At 48.7% G+C, this 17,474-nt stretch overlaps 1 protein-coding gene across 1 annotated transcript; it reads left to right on the top strand.

The window, feature by feature from the left end:
- The first annotated feature begins 4,285 nt into the window (after positions 1 to 4,285).
- SEC14L3 (SEC14 like lipid binding 3) lies at positions 4,286 to 14,883 on the top strand. Its single transcript, XM_046024288.1, has 12 exons — positions 4,286 to 4,417; positions 5,399 to 5,474; positions 5,740 to 5,783; positions 5,917 to 5,976; positions 7,009 to 7,197; positions 8,360 to 8,455; positions 9,103 to 9,163; positions 10,216 to 10,299; positions 12,043 to 12,149; positions 12,580 to 12,719; positions 12,813 to 12,982; positions 13,848 to 14,883. The coding sequence occupies exons 1-12, from the start codon at positions 4,364 to 4,366 to the stop codon at positions 13,967 to 13,969; spliced, it is 1,203 nt and encodes a 400-aa protein (XP_045880244.1). The 5' UTR covers positions 4,286 to 4,363; the 3' UTR covers positions 13,970 to 14,883.
- The last annotated feature ends 2,591 nt before the right edge of the window (positions 14,884 to 17,474 follow it).

Here is a 17,474-nt window from a genome sequence, read left to right as displayed (position 1 = left end):
TAAGGATAGACATACAGATCAGTGGCAAAGAACAGAGAGTTCAAAAATCCACTCATCTGCGGTCAAGTGACTTTTGACACGTGTGCAAAGACTGTTCAATGGGAAAAGAACAATCTCTTCAACAAATACTGCTGGGGGTGGTTGCCTGGGTGGCTCAGTGGGTTAAGCCTCTGCCTTCGGCTTGGGTCATGATCTCGGGGTCCTGGGATCGAGCCCCACATTGGGCTCTCTGCTCGGCAGGGAGCTTGCTTCCCCTTTCCCCTCTGCCTGCCTCTCTGCTTACTTATGATCTCTCTCTCTCTCTCTCTCTGTCAAATAAATAAATAAATAAAATCTAAAAAAACCAAAACCAAACCAAACACTGCTGGGACAACTCAACTACAACATGGGAAGAAGGCAGTCGGCAAAGACTAGATGATTCTCTTCATGTGAAATATCCAGAGCAGGGAAATCTATAGAGATAGAAAGTAGATAAGCAACTGCCGGAGGCTGGAGTAGGGGAGCAGGAAATGGGGAAGGGCTGCTAATGGGTACACAGGGGTTGGTTTTCGGGGGGGTGATGAAATGATCTATAATTAGGTAGTGATGATAGTTGCACAACTTTGTGAACATACTAAAAAGAATCACTGAATTATACGCTTTAAGGGTGGTGAATTTATGACACATGAATTACAACACTTAAAATTTTTTTAATTTAAGGAGAAGACAAAACTGCCCAAGAGTAAAAATGGAAAGTAGATTGTCTCAGGGTGCTACCCAGAGCATCATCACAACTCTGGCGGGGCACCCCCAAATTCCCTTCCATCTCCTATTTTCACGCCATCCCCACCTCACCTTACAGCCCTCTGAACCCTCCCCACTTGCCTCTATCCAACAACTCTCAGCCTGCTCACCTGTAGTAAGGCTTCTCTTGGGCCCCCTTTGTACTGGCCCAACTAGTTCTGGCATGATCCATCTAGGGGAGGGTGGACAGGAATGTGAACCCGCTGGGGCCCAAAGGGCCTGAGTAGCAGCCTTTTCACATTTCCTAGTAACCACCTAGAAGGAGGGGTTCCAGGGTGTGCCGTGGGTGGCCCCATCTGCCCCCCTGCCGTTGTTTGCTTCTGTGGTTGTTGCCATGGTCCACTGAGAGTCTGACAAACTAGGAGCTAAACACAATCTGGGGATTTACTGGGAGAAGACATGCATGCAGTGTGGGTGGGGGTTGGGGGCTCTCCTTTGCCAGGGCCTTTGTTTCAAAGGAGGGAAATTAATTCTGCTGGCCTCAAGACACTCCACAGCCCAAGGGGTGTGGACCCAGGCTTCCCAACACACGATGATGATGATATAGACCATTTATTGAGTACTCAGTATGTTCCAGGCACAACGTTAAGCCTTCTGAGGGAAGGCAGGGCTGGGGAGTGGTTCTGGTGCAGGTTCCAGAATCAGACAGGCTTGGGTTCGAATCTTGACTCCCCATTTCCTGGCTGTGTGACCTCAGAAAATTTTCTTACTCTCTCTCTCTGATCTTCCATTTCTTTGCAAAATGGGAATACCCCTACCTGTTTCCAAATGGTCCGATAATGATGTCATGCTCTAAGCAGAGAGGAAATGCTCCACAAATGGGAGACTGTGGGCTCCATGCAGACAGAGACCTAACCCATCCGGTTTACTGCAATATCCCCTGCATTCCCCTCCACATGCTCTTCAGCTTCCCACCTCCACGCCTTTGCTCATGCACTTTCCTTCCACCTGGGATGCCCTTTCCTCTACTCCAATCTCCATCCTTCTTTTCTTGAAAGTCTGGCTCAAATGCTACCTGCATCCCATTGGGGTGACTTCTGTGCCTGGGTCCTCCCTCTGATAAGGATGGAAGCTCCTGGAGCTGAGACTGTGGGATCATCTAATAGTGCAACAGCAGAGTGCTTAATTGCCTGGGCTCAACTCTGGCTAAGTTTAATTAACTTCCCTATACCTCAGTTTGCTTGTCTATAAAATGGGCTTAACAATGGTGCCTACCCCTAGGGGTGTTCTGAGGTTTAAATGAGGCAATGTACTTAGGATGGGGCTTGGCGTGTAATAAGCCTTCAAGGATGGGGCTTGGTGTGGAATAAGCCTTCAATAAGTATAATAAACCTACACTGTCCAATATGGTAGCCACAACCTACATGGGGTGATTTAAAGTAAAATTAATCAAAATTGAATTTAATTCAATTCACACTTGAATTCCTCAGTCTCATTAACCATTTTCCTATGTGACTAATGGCTAGCAAATATGTTGAATAGGACAGCCCAGATACAAGACATTTCCATCTTTGCAGAAAGTTCTGTTGGCCAATGTTATAAATGATGATGCTGTGTGCACAACAGGTGTTCCCTTCTGGTTCTCCCTGCCCAGCCCCTGATGTCCCTAGAAATAACTGGGGCACCTCACATGGAAGGGATGAGGGAGAGAAAGGAGACTGGTGGGAAATAGGAAGGATTAGAGGCTAATGAGAGGGCAGGGGAGGAACCTAATCTCTACCTGCTCCCAGCCTGGCCAGAAGGAGGTGTGGACAGCAGCTTGGGGCTTTGCAGAAAGAGGATGGAATGTAAAGTGGGGTGGGGTTGAGGTGTGGAGTTACCTAATTGCTTCTGAATATGCCTGGCAGGTGCCTCAGATGGAGGGAGATGGCTAACAATGCCCCCCTTCTCCTTGTGGGCCAGATTCTATCAGGGGCCCAGAGCAAGGAAGATATCCAGCACTAACCAAAGTCAGCTAGCCCAAGAGGTCCCAAAATAGGGCGCCTGGGTGGCTCAGTCGGTTGAGCAACTGCCTTGAGCTCCGGCATGATCTGAGAGTCTCAGGATCGAGTCCCACATCGGGCTCCCAGCTCCATGGGGAGTCTGCTTCTCCCTCTGACCTTCTCCCCTCTCATGCTCTCTCTCACTCTCTCTCTCAAATAAATAAATAAAATCTAAAAAAAAAAATTAAAAAAAAAAAGAAGTCCCAAGATAGCCCAGGGATGGGGACATAGGATGTCCGCAGACAGGGAACCTGGGAGAGCCCTGGGCAGAGTGCCCAGGGTTGTTTCAGTGGGGTTGTTTCAGTCCCCACAGACCCCATCAAGTCGTGAAGATATGGCCACACAGGTGTGGTGTGCTCTCAAGCAGATGTGGCCCTGGTTCCTTTTCTTAGATAGTCGTTGACAACGTGGCCTCTGCTCTACTGGAGTTTCTGACAGCTGGACAAGAATAATCCCTTAGATGTGATGACCCTTGACAGTCTATATGTCTCCTTAGATCTTCCCTCCAACTGCACAAGGACAGGGCAAGCACTGGTAGTCCAATTCCATAAATGAAGCAAGTGACTCTCAGAGATGTCCTCTTGAAAGGGAGGTCTCATAGGGGAATGGGGAGCAGGGCCATGCCTTGTATCCCTGGTGGGATATCAGGCAGCATGACAGAAATGAAAGGACAGGGAAATTTGGGCTTCCTTCATCACCTTGTATACTTGGTGGACACCCCTCACTGATGGGGTGTTTAAAAACCCAAGAAACATTAAAAAAATAAAAAAAAACAAGAAACACTCTCAATACCCCCAAGGCCATCCTTATGCCTTGGATGCACATCCACACCAAGGATGCACACCAGGTCTTCCTTAGGGCCCAGGGAATGTGGGATCCCAGACAAAGACCCTCATGTCCTCATGATCTCAGCGATGAGAATCAGGCAACAAGGTGGGGGTGCTCAGCCCTTCGCCATACTGAAGGTGCAGGGTCAGCATCACATGATAGGACTTGAAAGACATCAGGAAAGGTAGTGTCAGCCCAGTAGAAAAAAAAGACCTTCAGCAAGGACACAGCCTGTCTCTTCTTGAACATGGACACTTGGTGCAAAAGACTATGAGTTTCCCACCCCAACAAACTAAATGAACTCTGCTAGCTTGAACAAGTCCCTGAGTCTTACCAGTCAGAGCTGGGTTTAGGGGTGCCCTTTGCAGAACGCTATGTGTGGGGTCTCTTCATTAAGGAGATGGGAGATTGATGATGGGAGAGAAAGGGTGCCTGCAGGGGGCAGTCTTCATTCCTCCTGAAATTCCCCCTTTCTCTGGAGACCTGGGAGCATGGGTGGGGATTTGAAAGGCACTCAGCCTGGGCTCCAAAGCCCTCTGGCATGCTCTCCTGTGCCCACCTGCCCCCCCCCCCCAGACCTGTCCCAGAGCCAAGCACGGGACCTCATTTAATCCCAGTTATGTAACATGCAATCCAACAGTCGGCCAAGGAGGAGGTGCCTGGAGCCACACCCAGAAGTGGGGGCAAAAGGCCCCAGCTGGGTAGGGCCACAGACGAGGCTCGGCTTCTGCCTGGAGTGACCCCCATTCCTCCAGCCTCACCCAGACACCATGAGTGGCCGAGTCGGAGACCTGAGCCCCAAGCAGGCAGAGACCCTGGCCAAGGTGAGAGTCCCTTTCCTTGAGGCCCAGAAGAAAAGGGCGGAGGAGAGGGGGAGGGGGTGGCCGGAACCCTGGCCCACTCTGTTGGCTTAGTGTGTTTTTGACATTTTCTCTTTACTGTCACCTTACCCAGGGTCATGTTCCACAGCAGCCACTCATATCAGCTCTGTCCAGGGCAGAGGTTGAGGGAAAAGTACCACATCCAAGCAGTAATAGTGTGTGTGCCAGATCAAACTTGACTTCTTTTGTGGGAGACAGTACCAGAGAGCTTTACCGACAGTTGACCCCACCCCAGCCATTCCTCCCAGGCCCCTTCGGTGGAACCCGAGAATGCTAATGGTTTGCCCTCTGACTCTGTTCCCCCTTCTTCCCCGGGACCCTGAAAGATGACCTGTCTGTAACGGTGAGAGGGATAGAGCAGGGTGAGTGGTCAGCCCCACAGCCAATGGGGAGGAGAACAAGCAATCACTAACCACGCTTTTGTAGAAGATGGGATGAAAGAAGGCAGAAGCCTCGGCAGGCTAATACACTGAAAGAACTATGAATGCACTCATACTCCAACCACCCACACACTTACTCATTTATCCTTTCTTTCTTCCATCCTCCCACCCCACCCACCCAACCATTCATCCATCCCTCCTTCTGTCTCTTCACCCACCAATCTCTCTTTCCTCTATTCCCCCATCTCTTCCTCCTTCCATCCACTGATTTCTCTTTCATTCTTTTTCCATCCACCCACCCACTCAACCATCCAAGCATTCATCCATCCATCCTTCTTTCTATCCATTTACTCAGGATCTCTCCTTCCTTCCATTCATCTGCCCATCTACCCATACACCTGTCTCTCATCCTGTCTGTCCACCCATCCTTCCATCGTCATGGGCCAGACTGTGTGTGGAAGAGAAGTGATGATGAAAACAATGATTGAGTCTGGGGGCCAATGTTCAGTGCAAAAGCCACTTTAACCAGCATCTCTCTTCCCAGTTCCGAGAAAATGTGCAGGACGTGTTGCCCGCCCTGCCCAATCCTGATGACTATTTCCTTCTGCGCTGGCTCCGAGGTGAGGGCAGAGGTGGCGGAGACAAGGGTATGGGGCAGAGAGAGGGGCCTGGTCCCAACTGCTCCAGAAAAACTCATGGCTCTCAGGATCCAATCACACTGTCTTGCTTCACATGCTCAGATCCAGGAGAGGGGAGGGTGCCGGGAAGGAAGGTCCTACCCGGGCCCCTAGTGCCATGCATAGCTCCTCACAGTCCAGGACCAGGACAAAGTGACTACAAGGCAGCCTCTCTCCTGCCTCACACCTTCCTTCCATCTTCACACAGCTCGGAATTTCGACCTGCAGAAATCAGAGGCCATGCTCCGCAAGGTGAGACCTGTCTAACCACGGAGATTTGGGAAGTGTTTTGTGGGGCGCAATCCACACCTCCAGGTCCCATCTCCACCCCCTCCCTGGAGGTGCTGGGAGCCCAACAGGGCCTTACCTCTCCTCTCCCTTTCAGTATATGGAGTTCCGGAAGTCCATGGATATTGACCACATCCTTGATTGGCAGCCCCCAGAGGTGAGCCAAGCTCTCCCCCAACACCCCAGTCTTTTACAAGCATAACATTCAAGCAGCCTCTGGGTCACTGGAGAACACGAGTGAAGGGCTGCAAGCCTGAGAGGCCCGTGGAACTGCCTGCAGGCCTCCAAGCACCTCTCCTCTAATAAATACGAACATTTCCTGGGTGCTTATGAGGTCCTGGCCTGAGTTAAAACTTTAACTGCATGAATTTACTTAGTTATCACAACTCAGTGAAGTGGGTACAACTGTCCCCGTTTTACAGATGAGGGGACTGAGGTCCAGCAAAGGTTAGGTATGCTACCCAAAGTCCCACAGCCCCACCATTGAGCTGGGATTTGAATTCACATGAAACTGGCTCTTCACCACCACAGATAGCTTGTGCCTCTGAGCCCTCAACCCAGGGCCTTGATCAAAGCATCCTGTCTGTGCAGGAAAGAAATTTAGCCCACCAAGTTGCTGGAGAGAACAGTCCCACCACTGGCACTCTTAGTAAAGCAATGGGCATAGTTTCATTTGTAGAGCGTGAGTTCTGGGCCAGGCACTGTGCTTCACCAATATGATCTTGGGGACTTTCCCTAAGGGAGGGATTATCCAAACCATTTTACAGAAGAGAAGTAGAATGGGACTCGAGAAGGGACTGTCACTTTTTCAAGGATGCACAGCAAGGACGCAGTAGTGTCTCTATTTGGACCAAATATATTGACCTTCAGAATCTATGTTTTCCATCACTAAGCCCAACTTTTCTCAATGAAAAGGAAAGTGGGAGATGTTGGGGAACAGAATTTAGGAGCCAAGAGGCCTTCAGCGAGACCCAGCTGACGCCTGACTTTCCCATGTACTCTCTACAAGCAAGGCATCCCCCACCCCCGGGTCCCTTATTTTTCTCACCTGGACAATAGTGCCACCCTTCAGGGAAGGGACAGTGCTTGTACCATGCTGTGTGCAGGCTTGGGTCATCCAGGTCAGCCTAGTATGGGGGTCGCTGGAGAAGTGCATAATGCCAAGTTCTGTGTATCTTTCCATGCCCAGGTGATCCAGAAGTACATGCCTGGTGGCCTGTGTGGCTATGACCGGGACGGCTGCCCGGTGTGGTACGACATCATTGGGCCGCTTGACCCAAAGGGCCTGCTCTTCTCAGTCACCAAGCAAGACCTGCTTAAGACCAAGATGAGGGACTGCGAGCGCATTCTGCATGAGTGTGACCTGCAGACAGAGCGGGTAAGGCCCAAGCTGAGTGGGGCGGGCAGCTGGGTGCAGGTGAGGGTCCCAGGGAACATAGTCCCAAGATCACACTGTGCTCTCTGCTGTCACAGTCAGAGGACTCTGGGGTCAAACCATCTCGGCAGCTCTGCTGCTTCCTAGCTGTGTGGTCTTGGAGAGTCATGTCTCCTCTCTAAGCTTGTTTCTCACCTACAAAACAATAATAATAATAATAAATAATGGTTGCTAAGATTAAATGAGATAAGGTAAATGTATGGCCCAGCACACAGACCCTCATGTATATTTCTCAACAATACTAGTTACTTTTATTCCTTCTGAGTCTGCTGTTCCTTCTGTTCAGATAACTCTATCCCCCAGCGCATCGCTACCTCCCACACTTCCCTTGGCTCTCTCCCTTCTATCGTTCAGGTCCCAAACTTAGACGTCACCTTCTCTGAGGTCCCTATCTGGGTTAACATGTGTCCCCGCAGCTCCTGTGCTGTTTACTTGCCGCACTTACCTTGGGACTTATAGTGACATAGCTGCATGTCAATCTCTCCAAGCAGAATGTGAAGCCTTTGAGCACAAGTGTATTATAGGTTATACTCTCCAAGTCTGGCACAAAACAGGTGTTTAATGAATATCAATGGGGGGGTGCCTGGGTGGCTCAGTGGGTTCAGTCTCTGCCTTCGGTTCAGGTCATCATCTCAGGGTCCTGGGATCGAGTCCTGCATCGGGCTCTCTGTTCCGTGGAGGGCCTGCTTTCCCCTCTCTCTCTGCCTGCCTCTCTGCCTACTTGTGATCTCTGTCTCTCTTTCAAATAAATAAATAAAATCTTTAAAAAAGTAAGTATCAATTGGACAAACTGAGGGATGAATGGATGATTGAATTGTAGTATGAATGGATGGATGGGTGGGTTAATTAATGATGGATGGACAAACGGATGGATGGACAGATGATAAATGGATTATGCATGATGGATGGATGGATAGTTAGATAGACAGATGGATGGGGAGGTGGATGTGTGGGTAAATGCATTCAGTTTTGTCCACTTGTTCCTCTGAGGACGGCGTAGGGGACTGGTAGAATCACTGACGGGTCAAATGCTAGGGTCACCATGTCCCAAGTTCCGAGCCTGTACCCTGAACCTTGGGACTAGTCTTCGCTTTCGTCCTTGCAGCTGGGGAAGAAGATTGAGACCATTGTGATGATATTTGACTGTGAGGGCCTGGGACTGAAGCACTTCTGGAAACCTCTGGTGGAAGTGTACCAAGAGGTGAGGAGAAGGCCCCATGGGTGACTCCTGCTTTCCTTAATGATGAGCTTGGTCTTCTGTGACCTTGTTGTTCACTCAGAGTCAGGATTTGGTAAAAGGTGGTGGACTTTCTGGGCTCTGGCACTGCAACACAGGACCCAAATGGCCTTAATGTGTTTCCCAAAAGACAGACCTCAGAGTCAACACTGTACTGAGACCCTAGAGGCCACCCGCTGCCAAATCTTCCCAGCTCTGTCATCCCAAGCTCTGTGACTCCAGCAAGTCACTTCATGCCTCCATGCTTCATTTTCCTTGCCTACAAAATGGGATACCGGTATTCTGCATTTCAAAGGGATGTAGGGATATTCCAGTGGGTTGATATATAAAATGTGTACACAGTGCTTGGAAAATTGTGAACATTTAATAAACAATAGTTATTATTATTGCTATACTAATATTACTATAAGATTTACTCTGAAAATGATTATTATTAGAGTGTGGTTGTAAAAGTCTGAAGTGAGAAACTCTCCTCCGGAGGCCAGTGGAGGTGATGGAAATAAAGGTAACCCTCCTTAGTCCTTTGGACACTCCAGAAGGGAGATTGCAAAGGCAATGGGGGTAGGAGAAGATGAGATGTGGGCTCTGATGAGGTCTTTCTTGGTTCACAGTTCTTTGGCCTCCTTGAAGAGAATTACCCGGAGACCCTGAAGTTCATGCTCATTGTGAAAGGTGTGTGACAAATGACTTCACTTTTTTGTGCCTCAGTTTCCTCATTTGTACCCTGGAAACAATAAAAGTGCCTTCTTCCCTGGGTAGTAGTGAGTCAGGTTGGTTGCTTGGCTGCATGCAAGTCACTCAGAATGCCTGGAAAAAAGTTAGTGTTCCATAAATAGTAATTTCTGTGGTTGGCCTTACTGAAAGAAGAGGCAGTTCCAATACTAGCTCTTCCAGGAATCCTCTCTCATTTCTCCCACCCATGTTGATCTCTCCATTGCCAAACTGCCTGTGACACTGAAAGCTGGAGCAGCCAAGTCTGGCCTTTCCTGTCTGCTGCCTTCTGGAGGTCTCTAGTTGTCTTGTGTATGTTCATCCTGGTTTTTTCCCTCAGTTGTTCTGCCCAAATGGATATTTGATGGTTGGCTGGTTAATTGGTTGGTTGGTTGATTATTTGTTTAGTTGGTTGTCTAGTTTATTGGTCAGTTGTTTGGCTCTCTAGATGAATGACTGGTGGTTGGTTGGAGAGTTAGTTGGTCAGTTAATTGATTGGTTGATTGGTTGGTTTGTTGGATAGTTGTTGGCTTGGTTGACTGAGGGACCAGCTAGCATTTTGGTTAGTTGGGTAGGTGATTAGCAAGTTGACAGATTGTTTAGTCAACAGGCCGATTTGTCATTTAGCTGAAACTTGGATGGTTGGCTGGCTGCAGAAGGCAAATGTCTGTGTTGTTAGTTGGTTGCTTAATAGGCTGATGGGTTTTCTGGTTGGCTGATTTGTTAGTTGGTTGTATGACTATTTGGTAGGTTGGCTGACTAATTGGTAGTCTGATTGGTGGCCTGATTAGAAGACAAATTGATGGGCCATTTTCTTGCTTGGTTGATTGGATGATTGACTGGGTGGCTGGTTAGTTGGCTGCTTATTGTCTGGCTGACCAATTGTGGGGATGGTTTGGCAAGTGCGGGACATTTTCCAATTCATGAATCCTCCGTATTATTGGCTATGACTATTATGGAGAGAGTGTCACAATGGAATAATTTTTTCCTCCATTATATTTGTATCTCTCCAGCTACCAAACTGTTCCCTGTGGGCTACAACCTCATGAAGCCCTTCTTGAGTGAAGACACACGCAGAAAAATTATAGTATTGGGAAGTAAGTAATTCTAGCTTTATTCCCTGAGCACTGTGCCACCTGGAGTCAGACATTCCTTCTCAAAAGTAAAGTGAAATGTGTTTTACACTATAGAGTCTATCCAGTTATCTCTGCCGCATTCCATGTCCTTGGTGACTGAGGCCTCACACCTTTTCCTTATTAGTTTCAGTTTGGTTGATAGTCAACCTCTGGGCTATAGACCTCGTTTTCTTTTTAATGCTTATAACCTCAGTGCTTCTAAAGGCAATACAGGCTGAGTAGGATAAGGAAGAAGAGCAGGAGGAGGAAGAGGAGATGCGATTCAGGGAAGGAAGGGTCAAAAAGAAGGGACTGGATAAGTGAATAATAATGCATCTATTTGATGAATTACTAGAAAACCATAAAAGATGATTTGATACCAAGGGAAATGTTATTAAGTTTTTAAAAGAAGATTATAAAGTGGAGTGGATAGTATCATCTTCCTTGTAAAAACAAAAATATATTACTAGAAGAAAATGAAACAAAATGTTGATTTGTGGATGGCAAGAAATCAAGTGTTTGGGTTTTTTTACTTTTTGTATTTTTTCTGTTTTCTGAAGTTTTATAATAACATGTATTACTTTTATAAGTAGAAAAAAATCATTATTTTAAAAAATGATATGGAGGAGATCCTGGTGGCTCAGTGGGTTAAGACTCTGCCTTCAGCTCAGGTCATGATCTCAGGGGTCCTCGAGCCCCACATCGGGCTCTCTGCTCAGTGGGGAGCCTGCTTCCCCCTCTATCTCTGCCTGCTGCTCTGCCTACTTGTGATCTCTCTCTCTCTGTCAAATAAATAAATAAAATCTTAAAAAAATAAAAATGATAAGGAAAAAGAAAGAAAGAAGAGAAATAGTTCTTAAACTCAAGCCAATGACCTTCAACTTGGAGCAACTTCTTGCAAGCAGAATGGTCAGATCATCAAATCAGGAGATCTAAGGATCTGGGAAGGTAGAGTCTTACAAATCCTTGCTTTCTTTCTCTTCCTGATACTTGAGTCTCTGCCTCTGCCCAGTTCCACAGGGATAGGGAGCTAAGTGGATCACAAGGTAGCCCCCCGAATCCTGCAGCAGTGTGGGTAATGCCACTCTCCAGGTACAAGTCTGGGGCTCTCTCCTACTGGTGGCACACAGGGCCCTGTGTGTTTGGCCCTCATGTGCCAAGCATTATGGTCTTTGCTTTTATCCCACTGGAGGCAAGGAATATCCCATGGCCACAGTGGGGTTGAGGGTGAGTGGGGAGATAGCCTGGATTGTCATGAGACCCAGAATGCTTAGAGTTTTGCACAGGGCATGAAGAACAGTAATGAGCATTATGGCTTTAGTGATTAAGCAGCACAGAAAGGGAATGTCTATTCAAAGGCCCAGGGCTATCCATTCCCCACGAAGAGGTCTGTCTTGAGTATGCCATCTATATGCTGTATGGCCGCCAACAAGGTTTTTTTACTTCAAAGTCTTTAAAGTCTCCTTGAGACAATTAGATGATTCTTATCTTCACTACTCAGGACTGGAAGACCCTCAAAAATGTGCAAACCCATCAGCTCAGAGGAAACATTTTTCCATAGCAACACAATGCTGGATGACACTTCTTACAGCCCAAGGCCTGAGAGACTGGGGAATTGGTCTTTGTAGCCTAGTCCCTGTAGGGTTTTCCCCAAACTTGGGCCCCTCCCCAGTGGGAGTGGAGGGATGACAAATCCCCTCCATGCTTTAACCCCTCTACCCACAGGCAACTGGAAGGAAGGTTTGCTGAAACTCATCAGTCCTGAGGAACTGCCTGCTCAGTTTGGAGGGACTCTGACTGACCCAGATGGGAACCCCAAATGTTTAACTAAGGTACAAAGAACCCCAGACAGGAGAGGTGAGAGAAGTAGAGCTGAGTTCCTTTCTCACCCACTCATTCGTTCCACAAATTCTCCACAGACATGAGAGACCCCTGTGAGACAGGGACTGAGCTAGACAGTCCCAGCCTCACTATTACTGGGCTCTCAGCAGCTGTGCAGGCAAACAAGAAATGAGGAAAATTTGACTCTGAGGGATGAACTGGAAAGGGAGGTTTCCAGAGGAGGTTTTGGCCCTGGAGGGTCAGGGAAGGCTTTCTGGTGGCAGGTGGTGGGAAGGGGGCAGTGGGAGAGGACAGGGTGTGCAGCATACTCCCAGAAGATGGTGAAAGCATCTCAGGAAGAAGAAACAGCATGAATTCAACATCACAAGCAATGCAATGGTCAAAAGAGTGAAGCAAGCCCATTCTGTCCTGTGTCTGCAGATCAACTATGGTGGGGAGATCCCCAAGTCCATGTACGTACGGGACCAAGTGAAGACTCAGTATGAGCACTCAGTGCAGATCAATCGTGGCTCTTCACACCAGGTGGAATATGAAATTCTGTTCCCAGGCTGTGTCCTCAGGTAAGGGCCAGGACACCAACCCATTTCTGGCTGGTCTTACACCCTCAGGGTCCCACAAGAATGAGCAGGACTTATCCCCATCCCGCCACCCAGGTGGCAGTTCTCCTCTGATGGTGCAGACATTGGTTTTGGGGTCTTCCTGAAGACCAAGATGGGGGAGCGGCAGCGAGCCGGGGAAATGACAGAAGTACTCCCCAGCCAGCGTTACAATGCCCACATGGTGCCTGAGGATGGGAGCCTCACCTGTGCAGAAGCCGGTGTCTGTAAGTCTACCCTGGCTGGGCCTCAGCTCTGGAAGTCTGGAGCCACCTGTCCCATGGTTTAGAGGAGGAAACAGAGGGGCAATGACTCCCCTACCCCAGGAACATACCTAGGTTATGGTACATAACAGGAACATAAGCCTAGGTTAGTGTAATTCATTAACACAGTTGATCATTCAGACTACACTCTCAGGTCTTTACTACCAAAAGCTAGTGACACACATGCCTTGAAAAGGCTGAGAGTACTTGGGTCACAGGACACAGGCAAGGGACAATAAGGCAGGTGTGACATTTCCCAGGCAGAAACTGGGGTTCTGAGAAGTAAGTCAACTTATCCAGAGCCACACAACTGAGTGTGATGTCAGGGTCCTGCCTCAGTCTCATGGTAGCTGCACAACCCCAGGGAAAGCTTACCAATCTGGACCCTTGGTTTGCTCATCTGTGAAGCAGAGGTTACAGCCTCTGCCTCTTGCATGGTCATGAGGAAGTAGAAGGTATACACTGGCCTCACTTTATCCAAGGGGGCTGGGAGGCCTTTGACATTCCCAGCTGCCCTCCCACCCCCACCAACCCTATTGTGCAAGTGTCCAGGTGTGGAGATAATGGGACGCAGTGGCCATTGTCCTCATTGCCAACTGGTGCAACTGAAGTCAGGCTGGGCATGCGCCGAGAGGTCAGTGCCTGTTTACAGACATGGCTTAAGAGTGACAGTTCCCATGGGAAAGGGAAAAGGAGTGGTGGGAACTTGGCCCAGCTTAGTTAACATAGCAGGTAGAAACAGAGCCTGTCCTCCTTCTTGTGGCTGGGGTAGGGACATGGGGAATGTGAAGCCAGGTCTAACTACCCATCTGTCCATCTGTCCCCCCAGATGTTCTGCGCTTTGACAACACCTATAGCTTTGTCCATGCCAAGAAGGTCAGCTTCACTGTGGAAGTGCTGCTCCCAGACGAAGGCATGCAGAAGTATGACAAAGAACTCACCCCTGTCTAGGCAGATTCCTCATTTCTCTGAGACCCCAGACCCTGTCCTTTTTCTATCTATATCCTACCACCCTTCCTTCCCTCAGAAACTGATCACTAGTCTTCTTGACTCTGTGAGATTAGTCAGTAAAGAGCGAGCTGCCTTGAGGAATACTTATGTGCTGTGGTCAGACCAGGAAAGGCACAGTTTTTGAAGGATGCCAAGATTGCATAAGAGAAGGAAGAAAGGTGAAACAAGAGGTGATGTCACTGAAACCCAAGAAATCACAAAATGAATCCTTACCTTTTGTCCTCACTTCTCCTAAGGCATTTGTGTGTGTTTAAATTTCTACACTATGAGCTACGAGCCACTTGGGTTACAAATAAATCTAAATTCTTTTTTACTTCTACTCCTTATACAGTAGATGCTCAATATATGCTTGTGAACTTGAATGAAAGTAGTGAGCAGGGTAATTCACGGGTATACATTTCAGCACCTTGGACAGAGACCAGACCCTGGAGGCAGACCCGGGTGATCCAGCCCCCTGGTTTCTGGGAGTGGCTGCCCCCTCGGATAGGTAGGAGAGGCCTCCATAAGACTTTGTCTGACTCCAGCCACATAGCTTTCCCAACCCATCACTCCCACCTGTACCCACTTCCCTTGGAACTCACACCTTATATTTTAGCAATTAAAGAAACTTTACTGAAAGCAAAGGAGGTCCTATCTGGCTCTGGCTGCTGCCTGTTGATAACAATTTAAAAGTCTAGGCTATCATTTGATGAGTGCTTTCTTGCATACCACACATGGTGCCAAGTGCTTTATGAGTGTTGCTCATTTCATTCTCAAATCTCCCCCGGGGGCCACTTGTCATGGCCATCTTATGGATAAGAAAAGTAAGGCTCAGAGAGGTAAAGTCACCCCCAACATATAGTTCTTAAGTGGCAGATTCAAGCCCTAGGGTTTGTTTTTTCTTTACTCCAAAGACATTGTTTTTAATTGTCTATAATTCCACTTCCTCAGACCCTACTTTCACAAAGGAAAGAAAGAATGACTTGTTTGTCCTAGATCTTCCAGTAGAAGTGTTCTGGGTGTCATCTTCTCCAATCCCAGTTTGTGGGCAAAGTATGTGTTATATCCATTGGGCAGCTGGGGCAATAGAGACCCCTAATGCTCAATTGTATGTTGTTAGTCTGAGGAGATTCACAGCAAAATGGACGAGGCCTTTGCCTCTAAGCACCCTGTCCACTGTTCACATGGCCTCTGAGAAGCATGACCTCCTGACACCCACCATGGCCCTGGGTGACTGAGGGAGAAGTCACATCTCTAGGACATTCCTGCTCCATCCAAGCCAGGGACACAGAGACACTGGCTTGAGCCCTAGGACCTCTGGCCAGGAGGTACCAAATTACACAGAGAAGGTGGGTAGGTGGGAACCAAAAGCTGACTGGTCCTTGGGAATGAGTTGCCCAGGACCAAGGCTGCTGATGTGAGCCAGAGTGGAAGGCCTGTCTCCGAAACCAATCAAGCAAGTGTTCAGCAATGCCTAGTACTTTCCATCTGCACTTGTGGGCACAAGACTTTATCTCCATTTTATAGATGGGAACCTGAGATCTCAGAAGGCACTGGCCTGGTTTTCTTTGGTCTATGGGTGAGAGAAATAGCCTTGAAGTTAGGGCCACCCTCCACCACCTGCTCACTCGCACCAAATTCACATTACTGTAGCAATTTGCCAGAATAAGACAAGACTGCTGACTCTCAAAGGTGGGGAAGGTGAGAGAGGGAGGACAGGAAGAGGGAAGGAGGGTTGTCAGATTTATGGGCGGAAGATGCAATATGTGGAATGTACTTAAAATGTATTGTTTATCTGAAATTAAAACTTAATGGGGCATCCTGTATTTTATCTGTCCACCCTATAAATGAGGGAGAGAGGAGGTAGAAGCAGGGAAGAAAGGGAAGAGGAAGATGGGCTCATTCTCTTGGAAGACTGTGGTAGAATCAGCAATGTGGGTCAAGGGGGTCCTGGGGAGTGGTTGGCCCAGCATCGCTGGTGCAGGGTGGAGGCAGAAGGCAGCCCTACCCTTGTCCCCTGAGGGAAAGTCTCCTACACTGCAGCAGGCTGAGAAGGAGGATGAGGGGTGGACCCTTTACACCCTTGAAGCTGAGGCAGCTGTAAGCACTGGATGCTGTCATTTGCTTGACCTCCTCTACTGCCACTCAGAGAGTTCCCACTAGCAGAAGGGTACTTGCTACCAGGAGACGGGGCAGCACCGAGAGTCTTGGCCAGGGCTGAAACCAAGAACCAAAGAGTACCCCCCCCATCTGCTGACAGCCAGCCATGGCAAACCAGTTCCTACTCTATTTCCACCATCAGTGGGCAGGGAAAGAAGTTATTAGTATACCCATCATAGGTCCTGTCCCCAAGCAGAGGAAGCTGCCTCCTCAAAACACCATGGGACAGGGGTGCCTGTGTGGCCTTCGGCTCAGGTTATGATCCCAGGGTCCTGGGATCGAGCCCCGCATCGGGTTCCCTGCTCGGCAGGAAGACTTCTTCTCCCTCTCCCAATCCCCCTGTTTGTGCTCCCTCTCTCACTTTCTCTCTCTCTCTCTGTCAAATAAATAAAAACCTTAAAAACCAAACCAAACAACAACAAAAAACCCACCATGGGACAGAAGAGGCAGTTGTGGGTGACCGGACGTCCCACAGCCTACCTGTCCCAGCCACAGTTTCTTCCTGGCCCCTGACTCACTACCTTGTCTACCCTCCCAACACAGGGGCAGTGCCCATGGCAGATGCAGTGACATCCATTGGCCACACAAGCTGTGGGCTCCCTGGTAATCCCTCTAACCTGGTCCTTTGTGGATGGGAAGAGCCAAAATCACAGCAGTCATGTACAGAGCTCTCCCATTTAATCAGTTGTCAGCTGCCAGTGGTCCAGACAGAAAGACGTGCTCAGGTAGGGAGATAGGGGGAAGACAGTCTGCCTGGGGGAGAGGCCCGTCCCAAATCCCAATTCCCGCATGGCCCTATTAGCTGGGTGACAGCAGGCCATCACTTGACCTCTCTGGGTCCTCCTCTCCCTGGTTTGGCTATACTACGGAGAGGCCACCTACATTTCCAGGGTAAGGATTTCCTATGGTACAGATGAAGCACCCCATTATAGGGCCAGGTGGGGCCTTCTACCTCTCCCCACTGCCCAGCTTTCAGGACCCAGAGCCTGCACATCATGGCAGCAAGCACTTTCACTTTGGAAATGGAACCCCCACCCCTGCAACCTCCAAGATCCAAAATGGGGGAGGGCTTTGCCTAGTGTCTCACAGCTTGAAACAAAGAACACTCACCTGTAGGAGGAAATGTTATAAATACCGATTTCCAACCAGGCTCAGAGGGTCTTGTCCAACTCCAGACACTCACCAAGTAGAGATATATAATCTTGGAAGGACACCATGGACTAAGGAAGAATATGGGACACCAACACCCACTGAGACTCCCATGGCCAGGGACACAGCCTGCCAGTGCAGAATGACGGTATACTTC

The sequence above is a fragment of the Meles meles genome, chromosome 12, assembly GCF_922984935.1.
Source record: "Meles meles chromosome 12, mMelMel3.1 paternal haplotype, whole genome shotgun sequence".
NCBI classification, from domain to species: Eukaryota; Metazoa; Chordata; class Mammalia; order Carnivora; family Mustelidae; genus Meles; species Meles meles.
The sequence above is the reverse complement of the archived record's forward strand: the minus strand, read 5'-3'. Positions and strand labels throughout refer to the sequence as shown.

What these genes read in the sequence shown, in the direction of transcription:
- SEC14L3 (XM_046024288.1), top strand. Translation starts at nt 4,364, where the DNA reads ATGAGTGGCCGAGTCGGAGACCTGAGCCCCAAGCAGGCAGAGACCCTG. An exon ending in ACCCCAAATGTTTAACTAAG is followed by an intron (nt 12,150 to 12,579) that starts GTACAAAGAACC and finishes CTGTGTCTGCAG; the next exon opens with ATCAACTATGGTGGGGAGAT. An exon ending in CTGTGCAGAAGCCGGTGTCT is followed by an intron (nt 12,983 to 13,847) that starts GTAAGTCTACCC and finishes CTGTCCCCCCAG; the next exon opens with ATGTTCTGCGCTTTGACAAC.